Genomic DNA, 23,367 nt, shown 5'->3' with positions numbered 1-23,367 from the left:
CCGCATAGGGTCTCATTCAGGTCTGCGGTGTAGGCTACCAGTCTGAACACGGGGAGTACAATATGACCCATCTTTTAAGTCCTACAAGTACTTCAACATAAGTGAGACAGCGAGGAAGTCTCATGACAGTGCTCCAGTTAAAAACTTGATGAGGCTTTTTAATGGTGGCCTGAGGGATCGTGGTAACTGCAGCAGCACAAGAAATCATGGTACTCATTTTCACAGAACAGAAAATAAATAGGGCATTTAAGCATAGGCATGTGGAATGAAAGAGGGTGTTTTACTTTAAACTTAATGCTGTTTGGATTTAAGTAGTTTTGAGTGTGTACAGCAGACCTAGAAACAGACACTGACTGGACTAAGCTGCACTGCAAAAAAAAAATAAATGTATTTCTGTATGCTGTGTCCAGCCGAAACCAACTGCTGCCTTCTCAAAGCCCAGCTGTTGTAACTACTTAAAGGCGGGTTTATGCCTTATTTCCCTACATAGTCTACCAGCCACCCTCTGGAACACGCGTTCCTGTGAGCACCCGGCCCCTCTGTCCCTAACGGCACTCCCGCCTAACGGCTGCCCACGGCCGTTGGGCCGGCAGGCGGGCGGGGCTCCGGCTGGCGGGGCGGTGCTGCTGGCCAACGGCCGGAAGCGGCGCGGCTGCTGCAGGAGGGGCGGGGCCGTTTCGGGGAGTTTCGGGGCGTTTCGGGGCGGGGCGGCGGTTTCCACGGCAACAGCGGCGGCGGCGGCGGCCGGGCCCGGCCGACATTTTGTGGGCCGAGGTGTGTGCTGCGCCGGGGTCGTCGGGTTGGGGGTGGGGGTTGACTTGTGCATAGAAAATATATGTTATCGTTGAGTTGTCGGGGATGCTGAGCTATAAAGGGCCCTCTGCGGTGGCCGGGGCAGCCTTGGTATCGCAGCGCTTGAGTGTGAATAGTTGAAGTGAGTTAGGTGGGGTGGTTTAACGCCGGCTAGTTCGAAAGGGGCCTGCAGCTCTGCTGTGCGCATCTCTGCCTCGGGAGCTCACAGGCAGCACCTACGCGTGCGGTGAGGGCTCTGGGTTGCTGCTTAAGCTGGGCGCTGGTGATCGCAACAGCGGGTTGCAGGCACGTCTGATGCCCTTTATGTAGGCTGTAAGCCCTAGGAGCGTTTTAAGTTCTTGCATTTCCTCCTTTTCTGTTGTATGAGTACCTGTGAGGTTCTTACCTCCTCGGTGCAACTGTCCCTTGTCCGCTCACGCTGCAGGGTTAGGGGTGTACACGCGAGCTGAGGGATGCAGCTTGCTGCCTGCAGGTTGTTCTGCAGCGCTTTTCTTTGAGTTAGTTTGGCACACTGTAAGAGTTGGTGATGTTTCAAATAGACTGGAATATTTGGGAATGGAAAAATGTAAATATATTTCTTGTTCTTACGGAAGTCTTACTTCAACATCTTCCACAATATTCCATGCTTGCCAAATTGCGGTTAGCAAGCTAGCACTTCCGTAGTGCTTCACCAGAACTTTGTATCTGGAAACTTTTCTAAAGCTTCAGTGCTTGAGGTTATGTATTTTGAAGGGCCACTGCTGCACTCAGCCAATTAACGCTTGACTGATCTCCACGTTACAGGCTGTCATAAGTCAGATCAAAAATGTGAAATAGTTGGAGGTTTCCTATTGAAAATTTCATTATGTTTATTTCATTTTGTGGACCTCATCCTCTAGAATGTATATATATGTGTGTGTGTGTGTGAGGCCTGATTGCACTAGGAAGTAATGTGTTTTGGAGCAGGGGGTTGTCAGGTTAATTTGATAATAAACACTAAGTCTTAATCTGCTTTTGATGCTTGTTTGCATAATAAAGTAGTAGGGAATAAAATAAAGGGAGTTAGAAGAAAACTCATGACTTTTATTTGAGGGAATGTCTATAACTGATGTTGGACTTGTTTAATCTGGTGACAACAACATGTAGCATACCTGGCCACTCTAAAGAAGTGCAACCAAATGCCTTTAAGTGATATTTTTTCATCATTTTCTTTCTAACTTTCTGGGGTAATAAAGCTTGCGGTTTGAGCTACCCAGTGTTTGTGTGTTCTCTTTATTAAGAGAAAAAACAACCCTGGCCATTCCATGAAATTCCTCTGGCATTAATAAAATACTTTATTATTGAAAGTGTCACACGTTTGCTTTTATCTGTTTGTTGAAATTTTCTCCGAGGACTTTATTCAGGCTAGACAAAGTTTATTCTCCTTTGAAAACATGTTCAGCCAAATGCCCCACGGGAAAGCATGATGAAAGTACCTCCTAATATGCAACTGCCGGGTAACTTCAGTGTCTGGACAGGAGCAGGAGTTCAGCTTCCATGTGATGTGCAGGTGAATGTTGCCTGCCTTTGTGTCTGTTGAACCCGTTATAATCAGTTTCTATTTGTAGTGCATGAGCTCCCAATTTCCACGTGTTAATATCGTCAAAGCCCATTACAATTACAGTTTGAATTGAGTTGACAGAGGTTGCTTTATTTACTTCAGGGTTCAGCAAATCACGTAGCAGGTGCTGAAGAAGGTAGATGTTGTTTTGCTTTGTTTTACAAATGACAGTGGCTGACAGGACTATTGACAGCTTGAAGTAAAAGCTACTTTACCTCCTTTCTGTCCGTTCAGCGGAAGGTAAGGAGGTGTTGCCCTCGTGCTTCTATTGGTGTGCTTGGGACACCGGCAGCGTGGCTGCCCAGTGAATCGAGGACGCTGTGTTACATCGGCAGGGCTATAAACAGCCAATCTCCTTTAGCATCAGGGCTTCTTCGCTATAATCAGCTTACACACCATTTGCTTATTACACCGAGCAAACCTGCTGCGGCACTGTTTGGACAGTGTCTTATTCGTGCTGGCCTTTTAAAAGTTTAAGGACTTCTTATCCACATGCCCACCTACTGTGCTAGTGCTGCTGTATATGTAACCCTTTTCCAACGGCTGTTCCCGTCTCTGATTTTCTGAACAACAGGTGATCGCTGTGCATTTCAGCCAGAATCATGGGACTGTTTGACAAGCTAGCAGGATGGCTTGGGCTGAAGAAGAAGGAGGTTCATGTTTTGTGCCTTGGTTTGGACAATAGTGGCAAAACAACAATCATAAATAAACTTAAACCTTCAAATGTAAGTAGTCTACTTAGTTTACTGTTGATGTTTTACTCTAGAGTTGATGTCTGTTTAAACTGTTTTTGCATGCTTTTATACTGATTGTGATCATGAAAAAGATGTGAAGAATTTTTTGATTTAGTACAGCGGTACGAATGCATTTTGCAAATTTCAAACCAACTAAAACTAAATGTCGGCAACCACGTGCATGTTATGAAAACATTTACCAAAACCAGTGTTAACATGGCACATCTTTTAAGATCACTCAGTAAAGAGGGGTTTATGATGGCTGAGATAAGGCTTGTGCATCTTGGTTATATGCATTTGGAATATAGTGGGTTTTTGTTGCTTATATCAGGACACAGATTTTGTTTTTTAAATTCCGTTGATTTTTATTTTTTTGAAGAGTACCACTGGGCATTGTTTAAAAATGTAACTCAGTAAAAGAGCCTTTTATTCGTTGGAATTAGTATTCTAATGAGAATGAAATAAATTTATAAATGAAAACTATAAAATTGCTTACTGTCTGTTGCCAATCATTTGGGGGAATTGCTGCAATTTGTAACAGAAAAAATTATATATATGTATATAATATCTATACATACATATACATACATATGCACCATTATATATGTGTGTGTGTGTGTGTATATATTTATATATACACACATACAATTTTTGAAACCTTCCCTGTAGCAGGGTTTTTATGTCAGGATCACCTTAGTAAAGGTGTCCTAACTAGAGCTAAATACTGACTTTAAGATTTATCACAGGGATAGATATAAAAGAAGGTCCTGAGGGATTAACTTGATTAAATAGAATTTTTCTCCTTTGCTTTACAGTAAGTCATGTAATGAGAATTTACTTCTGAATATTTTCTTTTAATGTGATATTTTAGGAGGGTGGCTTTGCATTCAACTTGCATAAGTCCTATCTTAGCAAGACTTGGCAAATTCTCTAATGTGCAACAAATGTCATTTGATCAGACTTCATGAAATTGGTTTTAGTGAGTTCAGTCAACAGATGATTTTCAGCTCTGGATATTCTTCAGAACAGTGTAGTCTTCTCAAGAGCAAGTGCTGCTTTGCTGTAGGAACAATATATCAATTGCCTGGCAATTAGAAGTGTTGCTCTGCCTGCCTGTGGTTGTATCTGCTGGGCCTCATAAATACATTTGAAATAGAGGAGATGATATTATTCCTTTAACATTTATTTTGCACAGATTTTCCCAGTTGACAAGAACTGCTGACTAAACCGTTTAGGATGGTGAAATACCATTTTCACAATAAAACTGTAGATGGATAAACTACGCTTGTTTCAGTTGTATGGGAAGAATAACAGTGTTTTTAATAAGGAGCTCTAGGAAGTCTGTGAAAGGATTGTGTATCACTTTCTCGGCTCTATAATCTGAGGACTTCTGTAATCTAAATGTGATCTGTAATCTAAATGTAACCTTTCTCCCTGCTCAGTATTTTTACTTCCGAAAGGAGCTATTATTCTGTTGTACCGATTTAGCTGAGAGGTTACTTCACTAGCTCAGCAGTAAATCTGGTTACCAGTCAGGTCTATTAATAACACTTCAAGTTTTGGCCATTCTTCCAGTGATCGTGTAGTTTGAGTAGAGCTACGATTAGGCCCTTGCGTAGTGTCTGCAGTACACTTCCCAGCCTCAGACAGAACAGAACCTTCCAGACAAGTTGAGTACAGCTTGTCTGACATGTAGACAGAAGTATACCCTCTTCTGTCAAAGAGGCTTTGGGCATTGTGCAGTCTTGTTTGTGCTGACCTTGTGGTTGTAAAGAGTGCACGAGTATTTTGAACTTTAACCTCAGTCATAGTCTTCAAGCTGTCACATTAACATATCTCATCTTTATTTCTTAGGTAACGTCCACATGTACACACACAGTCTAATGTAATCTCACTTTTAAGGATGAAATGTCTTCAGTGCTCTTGTCCAATTGTATCTACTGTTTTTCCTAGATAATAATTCACAATCAAGGTTTTTCACTATGCTTTTCTGGGAATTTATTTAGAAATAGTATGTAGATTTATAAAAAAAATCTTTTGTATTGCATTGTGTTTTTGCATATTGTATTTTGTATTGGGAAAAATAGATGTGTAATATATTCATGTTACCAATATATTTCAATATTTATGTGTTTTCTAATTTGATTTAAAAATGTGTACTTTCTCTTATAGGCTCAAACTCAGGACATCGTTCCAACAATAGGATTCAGTATAGAGAAATTCAAGACATCCAGGTAGCAGTTTCTTTAATTTTCTCCCTTTTAACGGTAATAGTGTACAACAGTTGGACTTGCATCACATTTTTAATATAATGTAACTGAGCATAATGGTGTGCTGGCCTATTGAAGTGTTATGTAGCCTGCTGCAGTATTGTAGCATCCAGGTGTCTTAGCTGCAATTCTGGACTGACAGTGTTAAAATATATTCCGTGTTTTGCACTGCTATAAAACTATATATGTAAAGTATTTTTTTTTAATTTTTTGGTAATAAAAGCTTTGCAGTAGTATGTTACGAGTATCTGATTTCTTTCTTAACTGTTTCAGACTGGGACACTGTTACAGTCTTGAGGACAGGCAGTTACTTAGGTGGCAACCTGTATTCCGATAAGCACTCTCACTGGAGAGACTCTGAGGAGATTGCTGTCTAATCTCATTAAATGAAAAATGGTGGTTAAAGCCTTAGCAATGGAAAGATGTCAGGGGCAAAGGTCAGGAAAGGAACAAATTATTGGCTGAGTGAAGGCCAAGATGTTAGGAAAGCTAGGATGTATGTAAGGGATATGGTGAGGCAAAAATGTTTCAAAGAGGTAACATTAGATACTAATTTATTATTTTGTAACCTTCATTGTGTATTTTTAATGGGTGCAGTCAGTCTGCAAGACAATTGTTTCCTCCTTGAGCTGACATATGGGATTGATGGGGTTCCTGTTTTTCCAGGAGGCTCACAGCTGTATTCTGTCTCAGTAAAGCACATAAGACAGGTTTGGGTGTGTGAGAATGTAAATCCATTTATATTACTTTCCTTTATTCTAGTCCTGTAACAGGAGAAGTGACCTGCGATTATAAAATGTAGAATGTTTAACCAAAAAAAAAAAAGTTCTAGTATTACAATCAAAACCTTGTTTTGGAGTTGTTAAGAACTTTTTTACGTGGCAGGGCAGCTGGTCTAGAACCTGGTAATGTCTGGATATAGACTGGAAAGAATGTTTTGAGACCTTCTCATTTTGATATTGCTTCCACTCTGGAAGCTATGTGGGACTACCCAAAATAGAAAAACCTAGTATTGCTTTCAGTGTTGCCTCTGTAAACATTTCAGAAGCAGATCAGAGTTTTCTTGTCATGTTCTGGAAGTTGACCTTGTGTTTAGCATTTGTGTGAAATCTCAAACTTGCAGAGACTGTCCTTTGTAGCTTGGTCACCTGCAGAAACCTGTTAGTGCCAGAATGTGATGCTTCTCTGAAGGGAGAGCAGGGTGTGTTTTTTTGTTTGTTTGTTTTTAGTTATTGGGTTTTTTAAAGTTCAGCCTACAGAATGTTTTTGATGCTGTTGATGCCTGTCTAAGGACAGAATTTAAGACAGGATGTGCATTTTAAGTCATGGCTCTTCCAAATTTTATATATTCAACATTGTAAACAACATTCAATGATAATGTGATCAAAAGAGAGGCTGAATGCGAGCTTATTTTGTATTCAGTGCAACTTCCTGTAATTGATTTAGTTCTTTTTGCAGAGAATAAACATTTCTTCTGTTGTGAAGTATTTCTATGATAAGACCACAAAGCTGGGTGGGATAGTTTTGACGGCAGATACAGCAGCCAAAGTTCCTTTTGGAATCATTCACAGATAGTTGGGATTCAAGTTGATCTGGCTCTTTCTGTCAGGGTAGCAAAGTAAATGGTTTGGTTTTGGTTTTGTTCTTTGTGGCTGATTTTCTTTTCTTTACAGTTTGTCTTTCACAGTGTTTGATATGTCAGGCCAAGGCAGATACAGAAACCTCTGGGAACATTACTACAAGTAAGCCTATTATTTGTTTTAAAGCATTGCTGTTCATATTAGCAGGCATGTACATTGTATAGATGGAAGTCTAATAATACCTAGTGCTTAGAAATGAGTTAGAGAAGAACTGTGCCTGGTGTTTGATAGGAGGTTGGTCTGGTTAAGTACAACTACTTTAAAAAGAATTGATATGCTCTTAATTATCATACTTTTGGGGACATCTTGTTATCTCAAAGATTGGAGGAGTGTGCTACAGGTAAGATTTAAAAACAAAAAATCCTGTAAGAAAGTACCAAGATAAATTAGGTCTCTTACTTTTCTGCTCTTCTGTAAGAGACTTTTAAGAGCCAAAAGATATTGGTTGGTGGCTGAGGGTTGCCTTTTTTATTTCTTCAATATGTGAGGAGCCTCAGAGGATGAGGTGACACACGTAAACTAAGAATTTGATCAAGTATTCTCAAATGTCACTTATGAAGTAGGATGTAGGATTTTATAACATTATGGTTCTCATAGAATCACAGAATGGTTTGGGTAGAAAGGCACCTTAAAGATCCGTTCAGTTAGAACCCTGCTGCAATGGACAGGGACCCCTCCCACCAAACCAGGTTGCCCAAAGCCCCATCCAGCCTTGAACACCTCCAGGGATGGGGCATCCACAGCTTCTGTGGGCAGCCTGTGCCAGGACCTTCACTCTTCTGAGTGAAGAATTTCTTCCTTATAGGTAATCTAAATCTAGTATTCTAGTTTAAAGCAGTTACCCCTTGTCCTGTCACTACACGCTCTAGTAAAGAGTATCTCCACATCTTTCCGTAGGCCCCCTTTAAATACTGGAAGGCTGCTCTAAGGTTTCCCTGGAGCCTTCTCTAGGCTAAACAACCCCAACCTGTCTTCACAGAAGAGGTGCTTCAGCCCTCTGAGCATCTTTGTGGGCACCCCCTGGACCTGCTCTAGTAGGTCCACGTCTCTTGTAATAGGGGCCCCAGAGCTGGATGCACTGCTCCAAGTAGTGACTTACTGGTAATAGATACTATTGTCTATTTTTCTAGCTTCTGATGAAACTTGAAGCTTTTTCTGTTGTTTCATTGGCATTCTGTAATACCTGTTACTGATCAACAGAAGGTGAACATTATTATATCACACAGAAACAGCTTGTGTTCTCCATTCAGGAGATTATAATATCATTTAAATATTCAATTAATATTAAGTGTGATAAATCTCATAGTATTCTGTAACTAAGGATTAACACTTCATCTTCGTTCCATCAAAATTGTGTTAACAATTTGAAGACTTGTGTGGGCATCGCTTTCAAGAGCGTTAGATGTCTGTTTCCCAAAACTTTTAGATTTCAATGGCTGATGCCCTTAGGCTGCACTCAGAATGCTAGCTGAGTGTTTCATAAGCAAATGATTTTTCTGTCTAATGTATTTAATGCAGTAAATTACTCCTTGTATGCCACAAACTGCTTTTTTAATGTTAATGGGAAAGGAGTTTCTTAGTTAATGCTGACAGTGAAAAGTACACTTGTATCCACTTTTGTTCCTGCAGTCAAATACTGAAGATTAACTTCTGCTAAAAATAATATAAAATAATTAAGTACTGTTTAGTTTACAAAGTTAAGCTAGATTTAACTTTATAAGAACAGCAAAATGTCAGTTAATTCAGATCAAATATCTGCATTGAAGTAGTTGCTTCAAAGTACTTAAAGTTTTCCCTTATACTTGGCTTGAACCTATCTTCCAGGTTGTCCCCAAAAGACAGGTGTCTTAATTATTTGTAAATTTATGTTGTGTTCCTGTCACTGCTACCTGTTTGTGAAGTTATTTTGTGTTAGTAAATGCATGCTAGGACTCCGTTTCCTAGCATTGTACACTCAAACCTTTTGATTATTAGCTGAAACAGTCAAAGTATTTTTTTTTTTTTGTTTACTATTCAAGTTCTTCTGTATTTCACAAAATAATGGATGTTCTCCTGCAGTCTTAGACTGGTCAAGATATTTCTTTTTGTCAGTGGTGACTCGTTTTTGTTTGTTTTGTTTTGTTGATGGGGTTTTTGTCTGTAAGATAGTACTGAGGGGTATGGTTGGCAGGTGAGGAAGTACCTTTAATTGTCTCTCAGAGAAAAAGTGCAAATAACTATGACATTAACATGTAAATTAAGAATACCTTTTGTGCATCTCCTATAGCTGTTCTTCTGAATTGATCGGACTTTATTTTGATTTCAAATAAGTTTCAATAAATGAAATATGAATTATAAATAATATGCTGAAAACAGGAGTTGAATGGCGCATTTACATTTTGACAGTGGTCATTTTGCCAGCAAAATGTCTTGATAATTTGCAATAGTAGAAAGTTTGTACCTGTTTTTAAAAAGTTTAAAAAAAAAAATAAAATCCTATTTATGCAGACTTTTGTGAAAGTTAATCTGCATGTGCCTGTTTGTTAAACAGCTGTTTTTCTTTAAAAATAAAATCAACTTCAATTTTAAAAGAAAAATTATAAATAAAATTGTTTTAGTGTAGGAAACAAAGGATTTTTACAAAAAGCTACCTACAGGTTTACTTTGTGACCGCACTGTCAGCATAGCAGTCAGTTATGTTTTCAGAGTTCACTTTTCAGTCTCAGTGGTGAAATCATGATTTCTGAAGAGGCTGTTGTGTACATTGAACCTTGGAAGAGTCATGTAGCTAACAATCTCAAGTCTAAAAAAATGTGTGCAGGTTGTCAAAAGGTTGAATTTCAGAAATAGGGCTGGATTCAAATGTTAATGGCAAATAACAGAAATTAGAAGAAAAAACAGGTTTGTTTGCTTTTTTGGTGTTTCTTCTGAAGCCTTTTCTTAATCACAGTTTAAGAGAACCTATAATTTGCCTCTTTGCTCTTTTTATGTTATGCAGAGAAGGCCAAGCCATTATTTTTGTCATTGATAGCAGTGACAAATTAAGAATGGTTGTGGCCAAAGAAGAACTTGACACTCTTCTGAATCATCCAGGTGAGGAGGCTTTTTTCCCCTTGTGTCTCCATATTCGTTATGTTGTTGTAAGAACAGCTCTTATTAACTGACACATTCTGCATTCTGAATATTTTATAAATATTTTAGACGTTCATGAATACTAGAATGAGAAAAATAGCCCTGGATAAGTGTGTTTTGTTTTGTTTTTAATATACCTATTCCGACTTACAAACTGATTGTCAGTTGGCTGCGTTTTGTTGGATTGCTTCTTCTTGGACTTCCTTCTTAATCAACATAGAACAAAAGTTGTGCTAGTTTGAAGAATAGTTGTTTGACCTTTTGGAAGCTGGAGAGCCTGTATACAGTGACTAACATACACAAAATTCCCTTGTCTAAATTTTTCCATGAAGACTAGTTCCTTTAATGTAAATTTTTTTTTTTTTTTTTTTATCTTCATGATCTTATCTTATTACTATTGCAAGATAGCTGGAAGTAAGGATACCAGGGTAGTTATACCAGTCAGTTTCAATTGCCTATAAGAGGATACGTGGGGCAGGACAGAATGTGAGAAGATTCATGGTGAGGCATTTAGTTTTAGGGGATTTTACTTTTTTTTTTTTTTTTTTTTTTTTTTTTCCCCTATGGGGCTGTATTCTCTTAGATAAGTTTTGAGATCAGTCAACTCTTCCCTTCTTTGCCTTTCCATATGGCCAACACTATTGGAATCAAATTATGTATTTATATGCAATGTGCAATTTTGATTGACTTTCAGCACTGTAGTAGCTGTTCTGAGTAGCCAGAGCGTAAAACTACATGCAGGAAATTTAAAAGTGAAATCATACTGCAATTTCGTATTTATTAAACTGGTAGAGCCTTAACTTGTGGGGTTACAGTACTAGAAGTAAGAAAAGAAAAATACTTCTATATTTCTAACCAAGAATAGTATTGTGAGATAGGAGCCAATCATATTGCTATTGTTTCCTTTTCCATGCAGGCTGTATATAATACATGCTCAGCTACAGCATCTTTACTGATGAGCTCATATGTGAGCTGACTGGGCCCTCATCGTCTCACCTTCAGAGGAACGGGCCACTTTGAGCGTAGACGCTGAAAGGACAGGCTTGCAAAGTTCAAGGGGAGGGAGGAGGTTAACCGAGGGCTGCAGGTGGATTATGTAAGGATCAGGGAACCCTAACAAAGCAGGTATTAACCACACTGGTAAACAGGTGATTCTGTTGATACAAGGGAAGCCACGTAAGAATAAGGATAGGAGGTAGACAAAACTGCAGTATGTAGAGCTTTATTATAACACAAAAGAGTAAAAAGCATTAAGACTGAGGATTTGCAATTTTGGGTATAGTATTTAGGTATTAACAGGTTACAAATACTGATCTAACAGGTCAGCACTCTTCAGCTTTTGATACGCTTATATTTTTTCATTCTCAAAGATGGTGGCTGTGGCCACCTGGTGTATTCCCCAGCACCAAGGAAGGGCGCTATTGTATTTTTGCCTTGGGGCAGCTCGGGTGAAATGCAGCAATAGTGTTCCTATTTTATCCTTTGGAATTTTGACAGGTCTTAATTCAAGAGAGCCAAAGGGAATAATTTTTGATAAAAGTAGCTATTAACCAAATCAATCTATAACTGTTTTACTACAGCAATATTTGTATTTGCATTACTGTTGTTCCACCCTTCTTCTACATGCCCTGTTTTCTCCCCTTCTGTGCTTCTGCCTCTGTGATCCCCCTCTAGTGGTTTAAATGAACATGCTTACAGTTTAAGTGGATGCTGGGTAATAACCTTGAATAGATTCCCGTCCCTGAAACTCTTAGCAATCCTTCAGTAAAACAGGCTTTGCCTGAAGTGGTCAGGTGAAAGGGAATGTGAAATGTAAAGCATTAATGGTGGTAGAAGTTATACTAGCGGGGATTGTTCTGAAGATCAAAACTACTACTTCTGATAGTGGACTGTGCACGCTACAAATAACAGCTTGTTTAATGATCACTGTTACCTTATTACTTCAGCATTTTGCAAGATCACCCTCATTAGATACCTAGTAGATTACCTAGTCAGACGTTGACTCTTGGGTCACTTGACCTCCAGCACATGCTTCTAAAATAAAATGAAATTTCTATACGTTTGAAATGCTTTGTATAAAATTACACATTGCATGTCTCTAGTGTCTGTCTTTTTTTTTTAACGTGTTATCTTATAACTTATTGCAACAAGCAAATGTTAGCTTTCCATCAATAACTGCAAAAAGATGGGGGGAAGGGGAAATTATAGTAGGAAACAATAAAGTAGGAAAAAATGCGTCTGTTTGTCAGTTTATTTAGCAAATATCTTTAAGTGTGCATTTATGAGTCTATGTGGGTAGGTACCCATTTTCAAGTACTTAATGAAAAAGAAAACTAGTGAGAGCTCCTTGGTAAACTTGGCTATCTGCGTATGTGATGTTAACAAACTTCTGTGGTTCCAATATATCCATAAACTGCAACCTGTGAGTGCGAGAGTTCATTTAACTGTACTTTAGGTTACTGTAAAAGTATCAGTTGGGAGACACAAAAGCTATTCAACTAATCAAAATTTTGGAATCAAAACAGAAATTTAATTGTATTCTTTCTGTGTTTCTATTTTAAGGCCTTTGATTCATGTTAGAGGAAAAAGTAGTTCCAGGTAGGGTAAACAGTTGTGAAAACATCAGCGTTTTGTTGAGCACTCACGATCTCTGAGTATGGTTGTAGTAGTAGTATCTCCCCTGGATTTGTGGGAAGGTTCAGTAAAAGCATAATTAAGAAGTTCAATTCATTTCAGTGTTAGAGTTGTGTTTTTTGTTTTTTTTTTAAAGATGTTCTGCCACCCTTCCCAGCAGGGTCAGCTGACTTGTTTGGAGGTTCTGAATAAAACCTTAACTTGTTTCCTATGGGAAACAACCTCTTCACTTTACTATTCTAAGAAGCATCTCTATGGTAATTTTCATCAGTTTTATTTTTAAAGATCTTTTCCCATGAAAAATTTATGGGTTGATTCAAATCCAAATTTTCCCAAATCCCACAATTAATCTTTTTAAATAATGTGGAACAATTTCTGTAGCTGGCACTGATACTAGTAATTTTTTGCCAGCTTTATTCTCTTCAACCTGGCAGATGTATGCTTTGTTTCGTTGCAATGACTCTTTAGCCTTTCATGGTAATCAGCGAGGCTGTTGCATGTATAAATACACCAGAAACTAGCAGTGTATCAGGGTCCTTGGTTTGGACTATGGTTCCCACTATTAACTACGAAGAGCTTCTGGAAGAGAAGTCTTTGTTCAAGTGAAGGTCAGATAAGGGATGTCCTGATGTCTGCATCTTTTATTATTTTATGAATTTTAAAGAAAGTCGTGGATGTACTCCAGGATGCTAAAAAATAGTGCAGACTACTCATATGCATCTACTTTTGGGAGGATATGAAGGAATGCAAATAATTTTTCTGGTCACTTTACACATCCAATCTTCACTAAACAGAGGCACACAGTATTTGTAGGAAATTGCTTGAACTCCTGTTCCTCAGCTTCACCAGCAACTTCTACCTACAGCTTTAAATATATGTATAAGGTAGGGGGAGATCCCAAAGCCTACCAGAAAGTTTGAGCTTTCTTGAAGCATGCATCAGAGGCCATGTGACCCAACAGTGTGCATCTTGGTAGGATACAACCTTCAAAGAATTGCAGTTGCAGGTGAGCAGAATACCTTCTTGTATTGTTTGTAGTTTGTTACTTGCAGAGATTGTGTTGCATATTGTCATGGTTTTTCTATTTCTGCTTGTGCCTAGATATTAAGCACCGTCGACTGCCTATTCTGTTCTTTGCTAACAAGATGGACCTCAGGGATGCAATATCATCTGTGAAAGTATCTCAGTTATTGTCATTAGAAAACATCAAAGACAAGCCCTGGCATATCTGGTAATCTTTCATTTTATTTTTATTTTTACTCTTTTATTGGTGACAATTTGTATTCATGTTTTAGTTCTATCATGCCACTCAGTATTATGTAAGACGAAACTAAATCTACCAGATAAAATGCTGGTCTCCCGTATGTGGAATTAGAGGAAACATTACAATACTTGCTATGAAATACATTTTATAGGCACGATACAATACATTCATGTAGACTGTGAGTAGAAAATTTTCGCAAGAGAACTGTTACCCAAATAATGAAATCGAGAACTTCAGTGAAATTGAAAAGCAATGTTCTTATCAGAAGAGTAGCTGCGCCTATTTTTTGCTGGGAAATTGTGTGGAATTGCCATCCGTGTTGCTGCTGGATTGTCTTGCGGGATAAATAATAATCAACAGCGAAGCCTTTAGAGTTGTTTTCTCTCAGTCTCCAGGTGCTGCTGTTAAAAGATCCCGTAGTAAGCTGTTCCTGTGGGAATTCAGAGAGACAGTATTGCACCACATAATGTCTGAGGGTTTTTTTTTAGTTTTAAGAACTATCCTATTTTCTTTCTGAAGGATGTAAAGCTTTCCTATAAATAAAAGAATTGTGTCCATGTTGACAGGGGAAAAAACCCTTTCTGCTCAGAAGTTCTTTACAGAAGTTAGATTTTTAGCTTACAAAAGCTCATATATTGTAAACTAAAATTGATATCAGCAGCTAAATGCTGCTGAAAACTGAGATTTTCATTTTAGGTCCTTTAATAATTAACTTGATTACCTGGGCATTGTTTTGGGATTGTTGCTTTACACCAATGAATTCCCAAGCTCCTTGAGAAATAATTGTATAGATAACCACAAAGCAGTGTAGATTCACTGCTGTGTTAATTTTCATAAGCTGCTGAATGAGGGGCCTTAAACAGTTGTACCCCTGTGATTCAAAGGGTAAATTCACACTGTTCTCATTGTGGCCTAATATAAACAAACAGTCCTAGGGTGGCTGTTAGAAGAAGTGCGTATTCACAGTGTACAGTACTTGTTTCCTCCAGTACTCCAGCACCTTTGCTTTGTATAGGAACTGTGTGGGAGGAAGGAAGGTGCTACTTTGGTCTTTTCGACAGAAAACATGTTTTACAGCATTTTCAGAGGGCGTTATTGAAGTGTATCTGCAGCAGAACAATACTGCTGCCTCATGTGGGAGGTCTTCAAGAGCCCCTCATGCTCTAAGAATGATTCCCCTGTCTCAGAACTGTAGTAGTTACTCAAAACTAAAATCACATCTTGAAATGTTCTTATATTGGGAAGGTACTGTAGAATTAATCCTTTGAGAAGCAGTCTTCTCCAGGTGCAGAAAACTTAAGCATACATGCTGCATTGCTGTTCTGTAAATTACAGGTATAGTGATGAGTTCATTGAAACTGGTATTATTACAATGTCTTCATAATTTGATTTGTTGCTTTCAGTGCCAGTGATGCTCTTAAAGGAGAAGGTTTACAGGATGGTGTGGATTGGCTCCAAGGTATACAATATGTAATTCTCTTGCTCTATTCTCATTCTGTTAAACTCTTTTCATTTTGTAAGTTTTTTTTTTCTTTATTTCCTTTGTTTTCTTTCTGTCCATTTCTGCTCTCAGATCAAATCACACAGTGAGTACTGATGCTCTATCTCATACTTCCCTTTCATTTTTCTCCTTAACGTGCACGCAAACAGCATGTTAGTTCTCTGCCAAAAGTGTGTACTATGAAATGTTAATACATACTCTTGAAACAGTGCAAAACTTTCTTTTAGACAATAATAATACCTAGTGTTCCAGAACTTTAATTTGTATAGTGGTAGCTCAGTTTGTTCTTTAATTTATTCTTACTGGCCTGTTCCAGATTTCCATATCTTGTTGTTAAGCATTTGGAAATGGTGAATAAGCAGGCTAGAAACAAATACCCTGATTTTTATTTTATTTTTTTTTTGATGTAGAGCCCCCAGAAAAACTGCTTACATTGTAAAGATCCTAGCATATGCAGACACTCATAACCACATATAAAATAACAGATCTGGCTTATATGATGTATTGCATACACATTTTTTAATTGCAAACTCGGTGTGGTTGCTGTGTTATTTCCTTATGTTGTGTATTGGTAAGGATTGGGTCTCTATGGTCCTCCCATGTACTGCTAAATGTTTAGAATAGTGAAGTGTGGTATTGTTCTAATTTTAGTGCCCTCAATCTAAGTACATTGCTTACATTGTGAGTGTATTAGATAGTGGAGAATAATCTGAGTCTGAGAGCAAAGTGCTGTGCAAGGTTTGTCTAGATTGACGCGTTCTGTGCTTTGATAGCCACTAGATGTCAGCAATGTCCCAGAGTTAATGCCACCAAATTTCCTTCAAAGGTGTAGCTAAGTAGTATCAGACATTCTACCTGATTAACATTACCCCTCGTGTCCATGGATACCAGACTGTCCTTTCTACATAGGATCCTTTCTGTTAATTAGAAGGAGATAGTTGGTTTTACTACACTAGTACAGAATACAAAAAACATTTGGTCATGTTTTCAGATGAAGGTATACTCACTAAAAATAGCTTTTACAAAGAGATTGACTGCCTTACTGAGAAACGGATGCATCCTCCACCATCTAAAAGAGTTCTGTAGTAGAGAAGCAGCACCTTGCTACTGAGCTTCCTTCACTGCTGTATTTCATTACAGAGAGTAGATTCCAAATATAATACTATTTCCTAATTTTAGGCATAGTTCTGATTCCGTGATAACTTCCTGTGATTTCCAGGGTCTCCACTTGTCTTTGAGAAAACTTCTAAGTTTCAGTCCAAAGTTGGAGTTGATGATTTTGTATGTAGCTTCAAGCTACTTAAAGAGGTTCTCAAATGTTTATCTAAATATTTTCTGATGAAATATGATGATGATGCTGTCACTCACTTGTATAGCTCTTCAAGAATTTTAGCTATCTGTGAGAGTGAATAGCTATCATTTTCTGATTTGAAATTCTTCTTGGATGGGTTTTACCTAAAAAGAATTCTGATTAACTCCCATCTCAGTGTACCCTAAAAGCTTAAGTGGGGTTAGGTTTAAACTGAATTGTCACCTAAGCATGTGTGGTTTGGCAGTTACACTTTCAGTGGATGAAGATTTTATTTCAATTTCTACTATGATTCTCCTGCCCATTGCTAGAGCACTGGAGGAGAAAAGTTGGAAGAACTCTGTTACATTGGTCTCTAAATCACAAGTGTCATAAACTTACGTGGAGGAACAGACACCTGGTTAATGAATGTTTTTTTCTCAACAACCATCCTTTTCTTAGTTACTTTTTGCAGATCCATTGTAGGTCTTTTGCAGACTCATAGCTTCCCTGGTTTCAGGAGGGATCAGGTTTTGCCTTTTTTTCCTCAGCAAGAGTTGAGATTGCTTATTTTCTCATTTTGTAATGTGGATTTCTATTGCAACACCATATCATCAGTAGGGTAAAACGAACCTGTCTCATGTCACACTAAACACAGCTGTCATTCCCTACTACTGCTTTTAATTAAATTGTGCTGACTTCCCCATATTGTAATGGGGATGCAGTATATTTATGCTAACTAAGAAAATCTTTGAAGTGAATTTGGAAGTGGCAATCAGGCTCTCAGTATGGAGAAGTGTGGTTACTGAGAGCAAGGATGTTTCCATGTGAATTATGCAAAAACAAACTTTAAATCCTTTGGTGTTCATTGCTGTCAGGGAGTTAATTCTAGTTTAGTTATGTGGAAGCTGAAATGCACGCTAGGAACTGAAATGTGTACTTCACAGCTCTCAGACCTTGTTCTCATCCTTTACCTTAAGCTTGTAAAGGATAAAAATTATGTAGACGGTTCTTCCTGTTTAATTAGCTATATTTGAGGAAAACTACTTGGTTGTGGAGGAATTTCAGAAGTGGTTGTGAGAGAAAACTGAAAACAACTCGAACTGGATTGTGCCCCATTATTTTAACTACACCAAAGTATCTGTTGATGTAGTTTCATAATTTGGACATACTGGGCTATGTTTTCAAAAAGCGAAATAAAACAATATTTCATCTTACTTGTGTTTGATACTAGCTCTCTCTTTTTATTAACAGATCAGATCCAAGCAATGAAGACATGAGAGATAAATAAAAGATGTATGGTGTTCTCACAAGTTTTCTTAGTAGGTATATGAGATCTTGGAAAAGAAGAAAGACTTGAAGAATACAGCCAGTTCCGCTAAATATTCTGTGTTGATTTGTTTCCTTTTAGTATCACTTCCAGGAAAAATGCATTAGATAACATAGTACCTCAGGTAATGCACATCCATAAATAGAATTGAATCTTGGTGACTGGAGAGCATATTTTAAACCAAAAATGTGTAAATAATAAGCATCTGCATTCATTTTAGTTATAGTTGATAATTAGCCATCAAGAAGTGCCCCTGTGTTTTTTTGGGGAAGACAACTTTTAAGCAAGTGGTAAAATGTATATTCCTGAGGAAGAATAATTAGCACTTCCTGAAATAAAGCTGTATGAAATCCTTAAAATTTGGCACCTGCGAACAGTAGGTATTTCTGGCATTTTTTACTGTAAATTGTGACATAGGTTTTTTTAATAACCATCTGCAGTAGGCTACTAGAAGAATATTTTGATTGAAGTTACAAGGATTCAAATACTAAGTGCAGCTGTTACAAATGATTGCAGATGTTTTTAAGGAACTGCTCATAACGAAATGTTACAAACTGTTTTTGTGATATGCCATGGTTATATTTGCATTCCCATCAATAAAACTTCAAATGTACTGCATGTCACTTTTTTTAAGATAAATATGTTCATTGATTGCCTTTACATTATGGGGGTTCTTGGTTTTTAGTTCATTTCATTCAGAATTTTTGTCCATTTTATGATGAAAATAGCATTCTATACTGTAATAAAATGGTTCTCTCAATATATTTTTTTTAATTGCATGCATTTGTTATACTTTCTGATAAGCTAGACTGCAGTTCCAGGTATTTGTGAAGCATACAATTGAAAATCATATTTTGGAAACAGTTAAGGGGCAGTTCACTAGTAAGTAGATCATTAATATGAAATATTTATTATACTTCTGTTATGTATAAAATGTTTTACTTTCAAGAGGGATTTTTAATAAACTTTTGAACTTCAACGATATAGTCTAACAAATTAAACCAGTGCTAAGCACTCTGTTTTTGTCATGCCAACTCTTCCTCATTAATCCCTCTTCCTGTGTCTGATAAACAAGAAGACACTCACAGAGTAGTAAAGATGGTCCTTGACTGTATTTCACTTCCACTTACTGATTTCTGTGGGAGATTTAATATGTAGGTCTTGGAAAAGTTTTTTTTTTAATCTCTCATGTTAACATATAAAACTCAGAAATATTCTGTAAGCAAGCCTTTTATGGCTTACTTAATAGATGAATATTTGGAGCAAAGGGAACTGCCTGAAATGATAACAGCTTGATGTACTTTAATAATAATTGAATTTTAACTCACACGCTTTGCTCAAGGAAGCTCTTACTGTAAAAATCTATCTTACAGGATGTTATATTTCTGACAATTCTGTTTGTCATGAAGATATTTATCCTGCATGTCTGTTTCTGTGACACCTTTGGCCTACTGCTAAAGATATACACAATCAAGTACAAAGAAGGAAAAAATTTAGAAGTTTTCCGAACTCTGAGTTCTGTGGCAACTTCTTGGTTTACTTTGCATTGGATAATATGGCAACAAAAATAATATTTTTTGGAGACATCTTTTTCTGAGTACAAACACTTTGCAATTATTTGGTTCACTTAGATGGTATATTTAAGTTGACGTTAATTTTTCCTTACCAAAGCAAGGTTTAAGTTCTTACATAAAACCTAACTGCATTTCTGCCTTTCTTGAATAAAAATGTTTTTGAATATGGACCTTAATGGCTTGCTGATGACTTGTTTTGTTGACCACATAAAATACTGTCTTTTTTCTTATGGTTATGGGAAGCTGTTTGAACCTACTGCTTTCTTCTTCCACCCACAAATCTGAAGGAAGTACCCTATTAACTTTTACTTTGTGCTTTCCAGTGAAGTTAGTAAGTTCTCTGAAAACAGCAGTTACTTATATATGCTGATTTCTGCCCCCCTTTTTTTGGGAATTTAAAAAATTATTTTATTTTTAAATAAAATAAAGATCCTCAGCAGATCTTTCTGTTCCTCTTCTACCAGGAGACTGTGTTGGATGGAGATCTCTTTGAATAAGTGAGAATAGGGACATTCCCTTCAGTGACATTTTGTTTTTCGGTTACTGCTTTAGTCATCTCATGGCTACTACTTTTAGAGCATTTGTGATTGTTGTGTGGAACATACAACTGCGCAAGGAATGTCTGCATGTTCACCTCTTCTTGCACTGGGACAGCTCCATAACGTACAGTTGCTACAGCCTTGACCTGCTCTAATAGATTTGGTACATGGATCGTAAATAACAAAAAAGCCTCATGCATCTGTACAAAATGCTTCCTTGGAGTTTTTTTCTGAGTGCCAGGAACTGTTGCTTTTTAATGCTTTTAGCCCATTTAATTTAGAATGCTAATATAATTAGATTAATGAGTTTTACCTGGATGCTCCAAGGCAATTTGGATGTATGAGTTTGAGCTTCAAAAAAAAAAAAAGTTCCTTTGGAGGTTTAAATGGTGCTTGTAGAATAGTCTGTGTTTTTGTTTGTTTTTTTTATACCATGTTACCATAGGTATATGTAGTTTTCAATTTCGTAAGTGTGAAGCTGAAAAGCAATAGAGCGACTGGAAAAGCCTATGAAACAGTTCTGTCTTGACAACCTACGCAATGTGGTATGCTATCGCTTCTCCTTCCATTAAGCACTCGACTCTGCTAAGCATTTATGAATTTCCTTAAAATATGCCTGATCATGCATAAGACTGTGTGCTTTCAGCTGAAACATGAGACGGTCACTTTTGCATACAAAGTACTGCTTTCTACATCTCTCCTTCACAAGTAGGAGGCTATCAGGTAAATAAATGTGTGAATCCAAATTCTTTCTAGCCTTGCCTCTGGTACTTGGGACACGAGTCTCTGGGAATTTTATGTGCTTAAACCTGTAGCTATTTGCAGGTGTGCTAAGATTTCTCATGGCCCAAAGACTCCTGCGCAATTCTGTGCTGCGAAAGGGCAGCTCTAAGGGTTAAGAAGTGAATGTAATGGATCTTCCTTTAATATGGTTCTTGTTTTTTATTTACTAATGGGAAAGATAGTCTGCTTTGAAAAACTAGAACATAGCAGATCAGTTGCATTGCTTAGTTGTCTGCAGGAAGGCATTGTGATGTGATAATATACAGCATAGTAATGTTGCATTTCAGTGCTTCCTTAAAGCAGCTGTGCAGCAGTCTTACTGTTTCTCTCAGAAAACAGGTCATCCCTTAGAAGGTGCAACTGAAATAACATTTTGTTCATGTTGATTCAAAATACTCATCTTGAAAGCAAATGTTTGTGTCAAGAAGTACAGTTGGATCAAAAAAAAAAAAAAAAACTTTTGATGTTTTGCTTTTTTGAAAATCACCACATTCCACATAATTTGTCATACTGTTTCAGTAAATTTTTCTGGCCAGCCTTATTTCTGTTGCAAAGAAATCCTTACAAATCTTGTTCCTAGGCTTCTTACTCCATTACTTTGGCTGAGTCAGGGAATAAGCTATCTTTTTTTTTTTTTTTTTTTTTTTTTTTTTAACTACTCAAGTACTATGCTACTGAAAATGTGCAGCTCCCTTTCCTGTTGTTTCTTCTGTGAAACAAAATAGATAATGAGAGAAGGTCACCAAAGACTGGAATGGAAAAGCAGGAGAGGGAACTACTGAGAAAAGACTTCCTTTCTCCCCTTTCAGAAAGGTCAGGAGAAGTTTGCTTTGAAAGCTGACTTTTATATGCCCTAATCTTTTATTATCTTTATTGTACAGCCCTTACTTGATTGCATAAATTGTAAAATGCACTGCTACTATGCCAAGGTAATGTTATGGGTACAATCTAGTCAGAATTCAGGATTTATAGTGCTGTCTTAAAACAAGTGCAAGTGCCAAGTGTTTATAGTAATATTCAATAACTATACTTTGGTTCTGAGGCTCTTTATCTCTTGTCAAAGTGAGTTGCATCAGGAAACAACTGTGTGAACCAGCACTTTATAATTAATGTACTGGTGTTCAGTCAATTGGATTGCTATTTAATTGACTGGATACTTCCAACCCCGTGAAGTTGTTTGTTTTCAGCAGTACGCTGCTGGTATGGAAGCACGCTGTTCGGTTCCAGTGGGTCCTAGAGGATGTCAGGATCTCTCTATGAGAATCAGCTCTGTTTACATCTTCCACTTTTCTAACAATTGCATGAAGCCCACTCCCACTACCCTTTTCCAAAGTAAATCTTTAAAGATAGGCTGTTAATGTCTGTTTTCACCCTTAAATGTTCTTCTGTTTTATAAAATATTTATCCGATGAACTTGCATGTATTGCAGTCTTATTACTCAGACATCAGCTCACAAGAGAGCTTAAGTAATTTCTTTGTGATTCAGTGGACACCTTTGAAGATCAGGTTAACTCACTTAGTAAAAGAAGTGTAAATTGAGAAACTTTGTTAGGCAGTCTTTTTTACAACCCGTTTGTCTTTGGACATCAGCAAGTAGATTGTGGGCTTAGTAAGTCTGTTTTTAGATGAAATGGAGCTTGAAGAAGAGTTACCTCACCATTTTCAGTAACTGGGAAAAGACAGCAAGGAGGGGGGAGAGGAAAATGGGATGTGTGGAAAGAGCTTTTTTGGGGTGAAGTCAAGTCGTGCTAATGTTAAAGAATATTAATGAAACCCAAGCCTCTTGAGGCTCAGTGAAGTAGCCATGTTAAATGACTGAAGTGGATGCTTAGCAATACAGGCTCCTTTGTAAGGAGCTCAGCCTTACTACAGAGCTGGTTTTGCAGAGCAAGATGGTTGGTACTGAGGACCTGGTGTCCACAGTCCATGTGTTACTGCGTCATCTTCAGCCTGGCTCTTTCCTGGCTCTCCAGGCTGTGTGCCTCTTGGTTGTTGGAGCGTGTTAGATGCACTCTGAGTTTTACAGGTTAGTTTAATCCAAAAATAATTGTTTGTTCTACTATTAAAGAATACAAGCATTGGATAAGTTAAGTATTATGTAGCTCTTCCAGTTCAGAGGAAATGGCATAACATGAGAAGTGAAAAAACAGGCAGTCATGAGTAAAAGTAGTTGTTATCAGCTGTCAGGTGTTGATAGTGTTCCTGAAATTGTCTCCAGCTGTGATCACATAGGTTGTGTGGTGTTACTAGAGAAAAACTTTGCAATGTTTGTTTTGTTTGGTTGGTTTTGGTTTCTTTTTGCTTAAA

The 23,367-nt window shown here is 37.6% G+C and overlaps 1 protein-coding gene across 2 annotated transcripts; it reads left to right on the top strand.

Annotated features, from left to right (window-relative positions):
• Positions 1-736: 736 nt before the first annotated feature.
• On the top strand, positions 737-19,886 carry ARL6 (ARF like GTPase 6). Of its 2 annotated transcripts, none has more exons than XM_082751560.1 (8): positions 737-774; positions 2,967-3,117; positions 5,299-5,360; positions 7,070-7,138; positions 10,014-10,108; positions 13,883-14,012; positions 15,449-15,504; positions 18,089-19,886. In XM_082751560.1, the coding sequence occupies exons 2-8, from the start codon at positions 2,995-2,997 to the stop codon at positions 18,112-18,114; spliced, it is 561 nt and encodes a 186-aa protein (XP_082607686.1). In that variant the 5' UTR covers positions 737-774; positions 2,967-2,994; the 3' UTR covers positions 18,115-19,886. The 2 variants fall into 2 exon arrangements, with proteins under 2 accessions (XP_082607686.1, XP_082607685.1); XM_082751559.1 differs by having other exon boundaries at positions 5,299-5,363.
• Positions 19,887-23,367: the final 3,481 nt, after the last annotated feature.

The sequence above is a fragment of the Aythya marila genome (genome assembly GCF_965140915.1).
Source record: "Aythya marila genome assembly, chromosome: 1".
NCBI classification, from domain to species: domain Eukaryota; kingdom Metazoa; phylum Chordata; class Aves; order Anseriformes; family Anatidae; genus Aythya; species Aythya marila.
This window is presented reverse-complemented; position numbering and strand designations above follow the sequence as displayed.

Bases quoted from the DNA above. Each gene is read 5' to 3' on its own strand.
- ARL6 (XM_082751559.1), top strand. From the start codon at position 2,995: ATGGGACTGTTTGACAAGCTAGCAGGATGGCTTGGGCTGAAGAAGAAG. The intron at 3,118-5,298 runs GTAAGTAGTCTA...TTTCTCTTATAG, and splicing joins ATAAACTTAAACCTTCAAAT to GCTCAAACTCAGGACATCGT. The intron at 14,013-15,448 runs GTAATCTTTCAT...TGTTGCTTTCAG, and splicing joins GACAAGCCCTGGCATATCTG to TGCCAGTGATGCTCTTAAAG.